At 56.2% G+C, this 13670-nt stretch overlaps 1 protein-coding gene across 3 annotated transcripts in view; it reads left to right on the forward strand.

Moving 5' to 3' along the window:
* KCNH6 (potassium voltage-gated channel subfamily H member 6) overlaps positions 1-13433 on the forward strand; it is a 32505-nt gene extending 19072 nt beyond the window's left edge. For all 3 annotated transcript variants that reach the window (XM_072919153.1, XM_030256500.4, XM_072919154.1), the window contains 10 exons: positions 3494-3922; positions 4664-5063; positions 5279-5478; positions 7471-7723; positions 8170-8363; positions 8880-8979; positions 9231-9518; positions 9991-10171; positions 11545-11743; positions 12100-13433. In XM_072919153.1, coding sequence (XP_072775254.1) covers positions 3494-3922; positions 4664-5063; positions 5279-5478; positions 7471-7723; positions 8170-8363; positions 8880-8979; positions 9231-9518; positions 9991-10171; positions 11545-11743; positions 12100-12387 — 2532 coding nt within the window. In that variant the 3' untranslated portion in view covers positions 12388-13433. The remainder of the gene's footprint in view (positions 1-3493; positions 3923-4663; positions 5064-5278; positions 5479-7470; positions 7724-8169; positions 8364-8879; positions 8980-9230; positions 9519-9990; positions 10172-11544; positions 11744-12099) is intronic.
* Positions 13434-13670: the final 237 nt, after the last annotated feature.

Below are 13670 nucleotides of genomic sequence, written 5' to 3' on the forward strand. Positions count from 1 at the left end.
GGAGCTCTTCTGGCTGTGGGGAAACTGAGGCACTGGAGAGCCTCAATGTAGGAAACACATCTAAGGGCACCTCCCATTGTTGCAGCAGCAGCCCAATGCAAATGCACTGAATGAAAATGCAGCCATCTAAGCCCAGAAAAGCCTCCAGGCTTGGCAATTTGCTCCATCAAGAGTGGGGTGCTATGCAGGATTCTCCTTCTGTCTCGGTGCCAGCAAACCTTTGACTTCACAGCCTCTGTGCACAGGGGATGGGCTCCCCACTTCACACATCATGGAACAGTTCTTAGGTTTTCCCCCTGGCTGTCCCCTTCATTAGTCCCTGTAATCTGGAAGTGACTGCAGTGACCCAGGATTAGCCCCAAACTCCCCGGTGGGGCAGTGAGCAGCCTCCACACCCCGGTCCCCATCACAAGGAGTACACCAGGAATCAGTGGTCACACTGGGTGAGTGTCACAGTGGTGCTGACCACTCAGTGTGGGGTCAGTAGCTGGTTGTGGAGCAATGAGGGAGCTGGCAGGTGGTGGCTGCAAGGCCCTGCAGTGCAGCACCCACAGAGGTCAATCTTCATTTTCAGTCTCAGGATGGGATGGGATGTGGTGGGACAGAACAGGATGGGCCTCTCCTCCCTGCCCTCCCAGGGAGGACCTGCCTGTCCTCACCCCAATGGCCCTCTCCTCCTGCCCAAGCCACAGCTCCCTGCTCCTGGCTGTTAAATAATTCATGGTGAGGCAGAGACAGCGGCGAGACACGCCGTCTAAAAATACCAGCGGGTGGGCAGGATGGAGACAGGCTCTTTGGGATGGTCTGGCCCTGCACTGAGCTGGCATGGAGGGCCGGCCACAAGTGAAATGCAGGTCCCAGGCGCAGCCTCACGGGCTGTGGCTCTGCAGCACAGCTGCAGGCACGTGGGGATGTGTGGGGTCGGTGTCAGCAGGCTGGGGTCCTGTCTGCAGCTGGCATGTGTCCCAGGCCCTGGGACAGGGATGGGGGGCTGAGCTGTGCCAGGATATGTGCTGGGAGTGACGCTGGGTCACTGCCAGCCTGCAGCCAGCACCATGGGCCTGAACCTGCCCAGCCACTTGTGTTTGAGGCTCTCCTGGTGGTTCTGGAGTGGGCCCCACCTCAGGTCAGTCCCCTTATCCCCAGCACCAGGCAAGGGACACCGGGGGACAGCTGGGAAGGTGATGGGTGCTGGGGCACCACAGGGCATGAGCAATGGCCTGGGTCAGCCAGGGTCACAGGAGCCCCCCACAGCCCACACACACCCTGCTCCCTCCTCCTTCTCCCTTCTACACTCCTTTGCTCACTGCCAGCACCCAGCACCCCATGCCTGTGGCTAAAGTGCAGGAGGAACAGGACAAAGGGAAGGGGAAACCAGGAAGGTCACCATGGGGAACACTGGCACTGCCACCTTCAGAGACTCCCAGGGCCACCCAAGGGTGACCTTCCCATCCCTTAGGGGCAGAGAGAAACAAGACTGCAGCTGCTCCCTAGCTCTGTGTTGGTTTGGATGCTCTTCTGGAAGTTGTTTCTTTACCATTTGCTGCCTCAGATCTTTGAGACTGTGGTTTTTTATTCATTCCTGCCTGGAAAGCAAGAGTGCTTAACCTGTTATTGCTGCTGCCACAAGAGCTAGGTGCCAGGAACAGGGACAAGGGGCAGGACAGGTGCCCAGCATAGGGAACAGTATTTGGTGCCCTGAATTCGGAACTGGCCCCACAGAGCTGCCTCCAGCCAGGCAGAACAAGCATTCAGCTGCTGACAGTGGGAGCATTGCTGGTTTTCCCACACACAAGGCGAAGGAGCCCATCTCAGGCCTTGCAGGTGCATCCTAGTTTTGGGATCCAGCGTTTTATCAGTGTTGCCTTGTTCCCTTCCCCACCGTCCCCAAAGGAGCCGGTCCCCAAGCCCAGCTGGTGCCTCATTCCCTCCGCAACGATTGCATTTGGGTCACTTTTTCCAATCCCTCCCCTCTCCATCCTCCAACGACGTCGACGGCTCCCGCTGCTCCATTGGTGCTCCTGTCCCCACGGGGGCCCAGCATCGATCGGGTTTGATTAATCCGCGCTGGGCTCCCGAATGCCCTTCGCAGCCGCATGTCTCCCACCCGCCTGGCCGAGTGCCTGCGTGCCTGCGTGGGCAATGCCACGGCCCGAGCGCTGCGCCCGCCGTGCCAGACGCTGCCTGGGCCTGTGGGGCTGGGGGCCCCCATGGTGGACGCCCGGACTTCGAGGGTCAGCTGCCGCCTGGGGCGCCGGGCGAGCTGCAGGCAGGTAGGAGCAGGGGACACCTCTGGGGCTCGGGACCCTCTGGTGTCCTGGGGCTCTGGGATGTGGGAGCGGCTGCCTGCTGTGGGATGGGGCTACAGGGAAGGATCCACTTTGGATCTCAGCATCAGGAACCCTTGGAAAACCCCTGAACAAGACAGCTGTAGGGCAGGAAGGATCAGACCCTTCCTCTAGATCTGTTGCAGAGCCATGGTGATGCTCATCACTGTTGCTTTGGGATATGTGAATCCTCCTTTCTCCTCTCTTCTCTTTCCTCTCTCCTCTCCTTTGCAGCCCAGCAAAAAGCTCCCTTTTAGCTGGGGGGTCAGTGCCAGGAGAGAGAATTGAGGTGTCCCTCACCCTCCTCTGCAACTGGCACTGATGCCAGCACTACAGGGAGACTGGGGGACAACAGAGCAGCAGGGGCAGGGAGGGGATCCAGCTGCCTCGAGCTCCAAATAAGCCCCTTCATGCCGCCACCCCTCAGCACCCAAAGCAGGACAGCCCCACCCCTCCCATACCCAGTGTCTTGTGTTGTGCCCCCACAGTGGCTTTAGAGCCACCAGGAGCTGGCATTAGTCCTGGAGGGGCAGCTGGGCCAGGCCTGGATGTGTGGGGAAGTCACCGGTGCAGTGGAGTGTCCCCATGAAAGCAGCGAGCTGTGGGGACACATGACAGCATGGGAGGGTGCTTGCACCAGCCTTGCTGCAGGTGGCCCAGGCTGTCCCTCTCCTTGGAGGACAAGCGTGCCAGAAGGACATCCAGGGGAAGGTACTTGCTATGGCCAGGAAAACCATGGTGCAAGGCCTGCAGGATGCCTAATATGCTGTCACCTCAGGTGACACAGCCATGCGAGGGCATCTCCACGCTGCCCATCCTATGTACCAGGGACACCCAGCAGCTCCCAAGCAGGTAGCACAGAGCTGAGGGCAGAAGGAGGCACAGCAGCAGGCACTTTCCTCTCTGCTGGGTCAGAAGGCCATAAAGCAGGAAAGGAGCTGCCCCAAGGGTGCTACAACCATCAGAGATAGACAAGGACTTTGGTGTCAGCCACAGTGGGAACTGGACAAACACATATGCAGCCAACAAAGGTTGTGCAAAAGCTGTAGGAAACCATTGTGTGCTCCTCGATGCTCTACCAGCACATGGAAGTCCCTTGCCTGGCTCCTGGCATCATCCAGCCTCTCTCCTGGTCTCGCATCCTTCTCACACCCCTCTCCTGGCAGGTGCTGTCCCTGGGCGCTGACGTCCTTCCCGAGTACAAGCTGCAGGCGCCGCGCATCCACCGATGGACCATCCTGCACTACAGCCCCTTCAAGGCCGTGTGGGACTGGCTCATCCTCCTGCTGGTCATCTACACAGCCGTCTTCACCCCCTACTCAGCCGCCTTCCTGCTCAACGAGGAGCAGGTGGAGGAGAAGCGCTGGGACTGCAGCTACTCCTGTGACCCGCTCAACATCATCGACCTCATCGTGGACATCATGTTCATCGTGGACATTGTCATCAACTTCCGCACCACCTACGTCAACATCAACGATGAGGTGGTGAGCCACCCCGGCAAGATCGCCATTCATTACTTCAAGGGGTGGTTCCTCATTGACATGGTGGCTGCCATCCCCTTTGACCTGCTCATCTTTCGCTCTGGCTCTGATGAGGTGAGAGCAGGGTCTGTCAGGACAGGAGGAGACATGAGGATGGATAGGGAGAGATGTATGAGAAAGAAAGAAAGGGATGTGGGTGGTTTGATGTAAGTGGTGGATGGCTAAATCCATGGGGAGAGGAGTAGTTGGTCACAGGGTGGAGAAGGGTGTCTTTCCAGGTTTTTAAGCAGCTGGGACCTGGGATTTTGTTTTTGAGGATCGGGCAGTCCCTACTCTAAGTGTTAAGAGTGGATACACTCCCCACTGTTGAGGCTGACCCGCAGAGCAAGATAGGGGCTCAGTTAAAGGGCTGACCCCACACTCCTGGTGAATTTGGTGGGTGAATTTGGGGGGGTGCATTACCAGCCAGACTCAAAATGTTGGCAGTGGGATAATCCTGTAGTTACTGTACTACCTGGAGGCTCCACACCTGGGAGTGAAAGGCAGCTCTTTTGGGAGCAATGGCTGGCAAGGTGAGGACCCATCAGGAAACACGGGCTTGGCCTTGGCTCTTCTCACTTGCTCACCTCTAATCCCAGAGCTTGTTGCCTTTATGATCAGCAGAGGCAAACTGCTCTTCCTGTGCTGTGACTCATCTGACCTAGTTCAGAGGTCACCTCCAGGACAAGGTGATTCACACTCCAGAAATGCATTTTTATCCTTCAAAGGAAGCACGGCACAGCTGGGAACATGCCTTTGGAACATGCCATATTTATCCTTTGCTTGTCCCTGAGGCGTCTCACCTCTCCCCTGCAGACCACTACCCTCATTGGCCTCCTGAAGACGGCACGGCTGCTGCGCCTGGTGCGCGTGGCCCGGAAGCTGGACCGCTACTCGGAGTACGGAGCAGCCGTGCTCTTCCTGCTCATGTGCACCTTCGCCCTCATTGCCCACTGGCTGGCCTGCATCTGGTACGCCATCGGCAACGTGGAGCGGCCCTACATGGAGCACAAGATCGGCTGGCTGGACAACCTGGGTGACCAGATTGGCAAGCGCTACAACGACAGCGACCTCTCCTCTGGGCCATCCATCAAGGATAAATATGTCACTGCCCTGTACTTCACCTTCAGCAGCCTCACCAGCGTGGGCTTTGGCAATGTCTCGCCCAACACCAACTCCGAGAAGATCTTCTCCATCTGTGTCATGCTCATTGGCTGTGAGTGCCTGCGCACATCCCACTCTTCCCATCCCTGCTTTGGAGGGTGGAGCATCTCCCCCTGCCTGTGCCTCTTCCACACAGACAAACAGTGATAGAAGTACATGTTTTCAGGTCCTGGTAGATATGGGTTTTGGGAATCTGCTGGTTCCAGGTCTTATGTAGCTGGACATGCATCTCGTCATACCCCGCTAAGTCCTGGCCTCTCATTTCAGCTCTGATGTACGCCAGTATCTTCGGCAACGTCTCAGCCATCATCCAGCGCCTCTACTCAGGCACAGCACGCTACCATACGCAGATGCTGCGGGTCAAGGAGTTCATCCGCTTCCACCAGATCCCCAACCCCCTGCGCCAGCGCCTGGAGGAGTATTTCCAGCATGCCTGGTCCTACACCAATGGCATCGACATGAACGCGGTGAGTATGGGCAGGCAGGCCCTGTGTGCTCACAGCACTTTGTCCTAAACAACACAGCATCTAGATCTGGGTCCACCCAAACATTGCCATCCTTTTGATCAGGATAGAGGCAGCAGACTTGGGAGGCTGGAGACAGACTCTATCCATACACCTCCTGCACTTCCACCTCCTACATCCCCCTTTCTCCTTCTTTCCTTTTTCTGCCCATTCCGTTACATCTACCCAGAGGTGTTCCAGGATCATGAGCACATTTCTTGGCCAGGTTTGCTGGGGAGCTCAGAGTCCCTCTTGGCACTGAGCACTTTCAGGCTGGTGTCTGTTGGTGTCACAGGAGCAGAGCAGGTATCGATCCAGCTCCTCTCCACACCACCGGTTGCTAAGCAAAGTGCATCCTTCTCTCGCAGCAGGGAAAGGAGGGCATTTAAATAAACCTCGATCCATTTTAATTAGAGCCCAGAGAGGCAGCTGTTTGTTAGCAAAGGGGGATCAATGGCGGAGCTGTGCTGGAGAGGCGCCGTGTCTCCGAGCCTGGCAGGAGGGCTTGGGCCGACAGCGCCGGGGCTCCGTGGGGATGAGGACGTGGCTTGGCTGAGGTGTTCTGGGCTGGGGGCTGGACTCACAGACCTGGGATTCAGTGCACAGACGTGATGGCCCAGCCAGCAGCAAGGCAGAGGAATGAGAAAGGGTAAGGCAAGGAGAGACACGAGACCTCATATTCCTGGTCTCCTGGGCAGGTTATCAGCCCACTCATTCCCAGCTAATGCTCCTTCTTTTCCTTAAGATTTGATCCTGAGCAGCATCAGGACACAGATTTGTATGAATTCAGCACCTCCCTCTAAAGCTGCTGCTGCCACATGAAACAACTGGGCAGCATTTGCTGGATTGCTGCTGGGAGAGCTTTGGGTTAAACCTCTCAGGTGGAGGAGACACCCTTGGCTGGACATCAGTGGCAATCACAAGAAGCAGTGCCATGGCACCCTACCAAGCACAGGTGCTCTTGGCTTTGTACAAACCCAGGTCACAAATCCCCAGGGAGAGCTGAGCTCGCGGCTCAGCCATGCTGCCGCTCACACCAGTTCCTGCTGGCTGCTGCAGAGACACAGCGTGATCTCATCAATCACCCCACAGCCTGATCAATTCGTCCTGGTTTCCCATGCTAGCATGGGAGATCAGGTTGAAGCCAGGAATAAGTCGTGCTCACCAGCCCCAGCCTGGCTGTTCCAGATTTGGGTACCAGCGGGATGTGAGCAAAGAGGACAGCAAGGAGGACCCCACAGCCATATGCTGCTCTCCAAAAAAAACCCAAACCCAGGTGGTTTTCACTTTGGCACTGTGAGTCATTGGTGGCAGCAGCTTTCTCCATATTGTGAGTTTTACCTTGATGTCACCTTCAGATTCAGCTTTTGTTCAACATGAGGTATTTGCACAGGTATATTTAGCTGTCAGTGCACACAACTGCTCTGTGCTGCTGTTTCTTGGCATTCAGGCAGATGCTGTTTAATTAAGGTTTTTGTGTTCTTTGTGCCAGTTTCTGCTCTCATTCATCCACGATTAGTGGGTGCAAAGATGAAAAAGAGGGTATGCCACCAGTGGGTATAAATAGATTGAACTGGTTACTTTTATTGGGAGTACTCTTGTCCCCAGCCACAAGCAGTAAAAGCCAGCAACAGGTAGGCAGGAACCCACCAAGGGAAGATCAAAAGGTCAAAGAAATTATGGAATCACAGAATGGTTTAAGGTTGAAAGGGACCTCAAAGCTCAAACTGTTCCACTCCATGCTATGAGCAAGAACATCTTCCACTAGACCAGGTTGCTCCAAGCCCCATCCAGTCTGGCCTTAAACACTTCCAGGGATGGGAAAATGTCCCCGCCTTTGGCCTCCCTGCTTGGCCCTCTTGTTTCATGCTGAGTGTCAGACAAGCTCTCAGGTCTGTCACAGCATTCCCTCCCCGGGACAGTGGCCTGATGGCATCTCTCCCTGGCTCTCCACAGGTGCTGAAGGGCTTCCCCGACTGCCTGCAGGCCGACATCTGCCTGCACCTGAACCGCACGCTGCTGCAGAACTGCAAAGCGTTCCGCGGAGCCAGCAAAGGCTGCCTGCGTGCCCTGGCCATGAAGTTCAAGACGACTCATGCACCACCTGGAGACACCCTGGTGCACTACGGAGATGTCCTCACCACGCTCTACTTCATCTCCCGAGGTTCCATTGAGATCCTTCGGGAAGACATCGTGGTTGCCATCCTAGGTGAAAAAGTCCTTCCTTTTGCAAGGGGTGGTGGGTGAGGGGCAAATGGTGATGAGCAATGAGCAGTGGACAAAGGGTGGCAGGTGAGGGTAGAGAACTTCCCCACACACTGGGGAAGGGAAGGTTGCTCCTCAGCATCCGATGGGTCCCCATGCCAGTGGACAGGGAAAGGAGGATCCCTGGGAGATGCCAGGGAGAAGCCACAAAGGAGTGAGGAGAGCAGAGCATGGCTCAGCAGTCTCCAGCCATCACTGATGCCCCACTGCCCTGGCTTGGTGTCACCATCACTGGTGGCTTTCACAGTGTTATCCCCAACACACACAATCAGGGCTGGGGTTGCTGGGCACCCCCTTGTTCACAAACCCCAAAGTATGGGGTGCCGGACCAGAACAGCTGGAGCAGTAGTGGGTGCCCACATCTCCATAATGAGCTGTCTCTTGACACAGGGAAGAATGACATCTTTGGGGAGCCCATCAGCCTCTACGCCCGCCCAGGGAAGTCCAACGCTGACGTGAGGGCCCTGACATACTGCGACTTGCACAAAATCCAGCGCGAGGACCTGCTGGAGGTCTTGGACATGTACCCAGCCTTCTCTGACAACTTCTGGAGCAACCTAGAGATCACCTTCAACCTAAGAGATGTGAGTGCCAGGGCTGCCGCAGGGAGCAAATTTGGCAGTGCTTAAATTTGGCAAGCAGGAGAGCTGAAGCAAGGATGTCGGGAGGTTCAACAAGCCACATTTCCCAGGGCATTCTCGAGGGAGTTATGATCCCCCCACAGGACATGTCTACTTTTATAGTGTGTGATTGAACTTTGTCCTTTCCTGACCCTTTTTTATTCAGAGACCTGAAATATAGACAAGAGTCAAATTCCCTACATGTCCTATCCCACTGTGGGATGTCCTGCCACTTCTCAGGGTGCTCCTTCCCTCCCCATGGCCCTCACACCCTTACCTCAGCCTCAGAGCAGCAAGGACAGCTCCAGGAATCCCTTGAGCTCTGAAACCAGTCCAGAAGGCACTGGGTGAGACAGGGCAGTGGTGAAGAGACAGAGACCCTTCACTTTCAGAGGACATGGAAAGGGCTGTAGCTCCCAGGGCACGCATGGACGGGACATGACCCCCTTTCCCTGATGACCAGCCCCTCTCGTTCCTCAGGCAGACAGCGTTCCCCGCTCACCCCTCAGTGAGGAGTACGACTGCACCTACCGCCGGGCTCGCCGCCCCAAGCACTCCCCTTGCCAGCCCAACAAGCCTGGTGAGTTGCACTGCACTGCAGAGCCCCACCTGCAGAGCAGGAGAGTGGGATCACTGTTAATTACTACCCAGGCAGCTGCCCAAAGCAGAAGTTGATGGTGCCTCTGTCCCTGCAAACCATCCTGCAGGCACCCAAGCTGCCTTCTCTCCCTCCCCTTGGGGTGCCCCAGCCCTACAGACATCCTGAGGGAATGGGGGGCTTTCTTTTCGTGTGAGGTACTCCCCAGACTGACCTGTTGTGCTGTCCCACAGACACAGACACGGGCATCTCTGATGCAGAGCAGTATCACACCTACTCCGAGCTCACCAACCCGCAGGACCCACTGAGTAAGGACCAGTGGGACGATCTGGGCAGCAGCACCTCTCCCTGCTCCCAGGCCAGTGACGATGAGGCCAAGACCAGCAGCCCAGTGAAAGCTGAGCCCTTCCCCACACCCAAAAAGGATGACTTTGCTCTGCCCTCGCTCAGCCTCATCACCACTAGCGCCGGCGACACGGAGGTCAGCAAGCAGGCAGCGGAGAGCAGCCAGTCCTACACAGGTACCATGGGCTGCAGGCAGAGCTGCCAGGAGGGTGCTGAGAGATGCTTGGTCATGGTGGCCGTGCCCTGGAGCTGGACCAAGCCGCTCATGTGCTTTTGAGGGGAGCCACCCTCCAAGGCCAAAGGTCTTCACTGCCTTTTGTGCCCAGCTGGATCTGCTCTGTCCCTCCTGTGCCACTCCATGTATGTCAGGGTGGTGGCTGTCCATGTGCGTGCGTGATGGCTCTCCACATGTGTTGGGATGGTTCTCCACATGTGTTGGGATGGCTCTCCACATGTGTTGGGATGGTTCTCCACATGTGTTGGGATGGTTCTCCATATGTGTTGGGATGGCTCTCCATGCACGTCACTGGTGCCTCCACATGTATGTTGGTGATGGCTCTTTGTGTCAGGTGACAGAATCTGAGGCACCTCCATACCATGGGGCTGGAGGATGCAAGACAAGTGCTGAGATGTCTCCTCTCCTTCCAGCCACTCCCCTGGACATTCCAAACGTGTTCACCTTCTGGGAGGACCGGCAGCCGACGCGCCCTGCGGAGCCTCTGCAGCACATCTCGCTGGTGCACAGCTCGCAGGATGTGCCCCTGCACGGTGACTGCAGGCCAGGGCAGATCGAGTCCAGGCTGGAGCTCCTGCAGGCCCAGCTCAGCAGGTAGGCAGGGTTGGAGAGGACCTGGAGGACTCTGGGCCATCACCTTCTGCTTTCTAGAGGTGGCTGCAGTGGGCTCTGTGCGCAGCAGCACCACATCCTGACCCTGGGACACTGCATTCCTGGGGAGGGGGTGGGAGCACTTTGCAAAGGCAGCGGCTTCTCAAAGGACAAATCCTGACCCTGGCTGCGGCCCAGCCCCTCATCTGCTGCTGTACCACCACCCTTGGCACCTGTCACCACCTCCAGGATCTCCCACAGTGCCACCCGAGATCTGTCACTTTGCCATGGCTTCCAAACTCAATGCAACTGCAGATACTAAACCATCCACAGGCAAAACTGGAGCCCTTTGCAGGTCCCCTCTTCCTGCTGCAAAGACCTATAAGCATCTTCTTGCTTGAGCAAATGAGCCTCATGGCCATCATTGGCCTCTAAATAAGAAAAAATACATGATTTTTCAAACTGACAGAGAGTAGACTTAGATTGATTTCTAGGAAAAAAATCCTTCCCTGTGAGGGGGGTGAGACCTGCCACAGGGTGCCCAGAGCAGCTGTGGCTGCCCCATTCCTGAAGTCTTTCAGGTCAGGTTGGAAGGGTCTTGGAGCAACCTGCTCTAATGGCAGGTGTCCCTGCCCATGGCTGGGGATGGAACTGGATAAGCTTTAAGATCCCTTTCAACCCCAACTGTTCTGTGATTTTTGAAGAAGGAAGAGCCCACACTGGAGGTGCAGGTTTAATGTGCCCAGGCAGCACAGACATGAGGGGCTGACACTGTGGGTTCTGCTGCCCTTGTTAAGCTCATTTCAGCACACACTTGAGTTTAGGTGTCTCTGCAGTGCACCATCCTACTGCACTGGGGGACAGATCTGCCCACTCTGTCAGTGATGCTGTGACTGTGTCCTGCAAGTGGGGCTGTGCCCACTCCTGCCAGTGCTGTTCACAAGGCAGAAAGAATAGACTTCTGCTTTTCTGTTTTCTTCTGTTCCCGAGTTAAAAGTGGTTGGCACTAACCTGCCTTGCTCCATCTGTCAGAACAGGCAGCTGGCCTGGAGAATTGATCCAGATTAAAACTAACCATTGCAATTTTTTCCCCCCTCCAGGGTAATTTTAGCTTTTCTCAAATCCCTGCTCCAGATCCCAGTTTGGCTCCACATAAAATTGGGCAGAGGATGATTGAGTGTGGCAGGAGAGAGATGGCAGGATTGATCTCTCTCTGGTAGTGCTGGTTTGAAGCTCTCTAAAAACCTCAACAAGCAGCAGGGAAAGCATTACTGCCCTGGGGCAGCGGGATTGGCACCTCCTCCCAGTGCCTCCCCTGCCCAGCTGCAGGATGCAAAAGGGTTCCCTGCGCTGATGCCAGGCTGCTCTGTCCCCAGACTGGAGTCCAGGATGTCGTCAGACATTCATATAATCCTGCAGCTACTGCAGCGCCAGCTGTCCCAAGTGCCACCCGCGTACAGCCCCATCTCGCCGAGCTCCCACAGCCTGGCCATGTACAGCATCGTCCCGCGGAGCCTGGAGCCACTGGCCCCCTGTGCACCTCTGCAGGACCAGGAGCTGCCGACCCAGGAGCAGGTAAGGTCACCCCTGCTGGCTCAGCCCCCACCAGCCTCCTTCAGCCTGAGTTCTCGCCAGGCAAGGCACAGCCACACACTGATGGGTCCCGGCAAAGCCATGGGGTCTTGCCCTGGGAGCAGATCTGCCCAGTGCATCACTGGTTTTGTGGCACCGCTGCCATCCCCAACACTGCCAGGCTGCCCATCAGTGGGGAAGGAAGTGGGTTCCTCTGCTCTGAGGCTTTCTCAAAGGAAAAATAACTGGCCCTTATTCTGGGGCTTGGAGCTGATGAGGCTCCAAGGTTGATGAGGAGAGATTGTGCCTACTTCATTTTGCTTTTACCATCACCCACACAATTCCTCATTTCCCACCAGAGCCCAAGCTACACGGAGGTAGAAAAGCTCCACTTGAAATCCAGGGACTCCTTGTCAAGCAGGATGCAGCTGTCGGTGTCATCCGACAAAACCGTGACCGTCTACTCTGAGCAGGAGCACCCCTCGCCACCCCTCCTGAGCCCAGAGCCTCCCCACCAAAGGGCACCAAGCACCCAGGGACTCTTGAGGGGCTCTCGTTTCCCTTCCCTCCCTGAGCACTTGGAGGCTTCTTCCGAGCACCAGGACATTCAGAGACACCTCTCCGACCCTGTGCTTCCTGGAAGTTAGAGACGTGGGGGCTGCGGGGCGAGTCAAGAGGAACCTCAACTGCAGACCCGGTCAGTTGATGTTGGTTTTGACTGCAAGGGTAAGACATTGGACAATGCCATTGGCTCAGGGGTATAATTTGTAGCTATCTTCTGCCACCATGACAGGAAATATAGAGTGGCTGGCTTCCAAGGCCAATGTTTTCCAGCAGTTCCCAATAGAGTAGATTTCATTTGCACATTAGAGTGAACCTAGAACAGCTCTTACAGTCACCATCGAGCTGGTTAGGCCACGTGGTTCCCACCACCTCCTCCTTGCCAAGGCTTCTTCTCGAGAAGGGCACAAGCCAAGCGAGCCACAGAACCACAGGAGAGCCGATCCAGGGCTCTGGGCTGCGAGGCTGTGTTGGAATCCTCGGGAGCAGGGAGCACTGTGCTGGTACACAGTGCTCAGCCCAGCAGAGCCTGCAGGCACTACAGAAGGGTGGTCACCACAGGAGGACTGTGAGATCTCCACGGTGTGGTCCAGGGGAAACTGCAGGTGGCAAGCCCAGGACAAGGAGAGATGACAGAAGTTTGTCCAACTTGATTGCCACTGAGAAGTGAAGGGCCAACATCCCCTGCCACCTCAGCCTGCTTAGCACGAGTCCCAGAGCACTGACTTCTCCAGCAAGGCTGATCACACCTTGCAAACCCCAACAAGCATCCCACAGCTCACCAGGTAACTCCAACTCGCCACTGGCCTGGGCATAAAGCACAAAATTCAAAAGCACAATCCCAGAAAGCTGAGAAGCCCCAGACACCCCGTGTCCAATCCTCCCTCCCAGCCTCCCTCTTTTGATAAAGGTTCAATAGGTGCTTCCTCCTGCCCACCCCTTCTCCCGCAGCATTCCCGTAGGAGAAGCCCAGTAGCGCTGCCGCTCGCCACTCGGGTAGATGCTGTGATAGTCCTAGACCGCCAGCTCCAGTAATGTATCGAGCTCCCTCTGAGAGTAGTCAAACTGTGAGCATCTCTTTCTCTGGAGTTTTAGTGTACACTTTGCTAATAAAGATGTTTTTGGCACCTAAGGTGAATTACAGCTGTGTTCCTTGGGAGCATCCATGAGTTCATCCCGGGCATCATCACCCCAAAAAGGCTGTGGTCAAAGCCCGGTGACCTCATCCAAGGAGTGTGGGGCTGACACGTGCAGTCAGCTCAAGGGTGGAGCCCGCGGGGGCTTCGCCGAGCAATCCCTTCCCGAAAGGACGTTTGGAAAAGCTTTTCTGCAAGCCCAGGCAGCTGCATATGAGAAACGATCTCACAAC

The sequence above is a fragment of the Taeniopygia guttata genome, chromosome 27, assembly GCF_048771995.1.
Source record: "Taeniopygia guttata chromosome 27, bTaeGut7.mat, whole genome shotgun sequence".
Classification (NCBI taxonomy): domain Eukaryota; kingdom Metazoa; phylum Chordata; class Aves; order Passeriformes; family Estrildidae; genus Taeniopygia; species Taeniopygia guttata.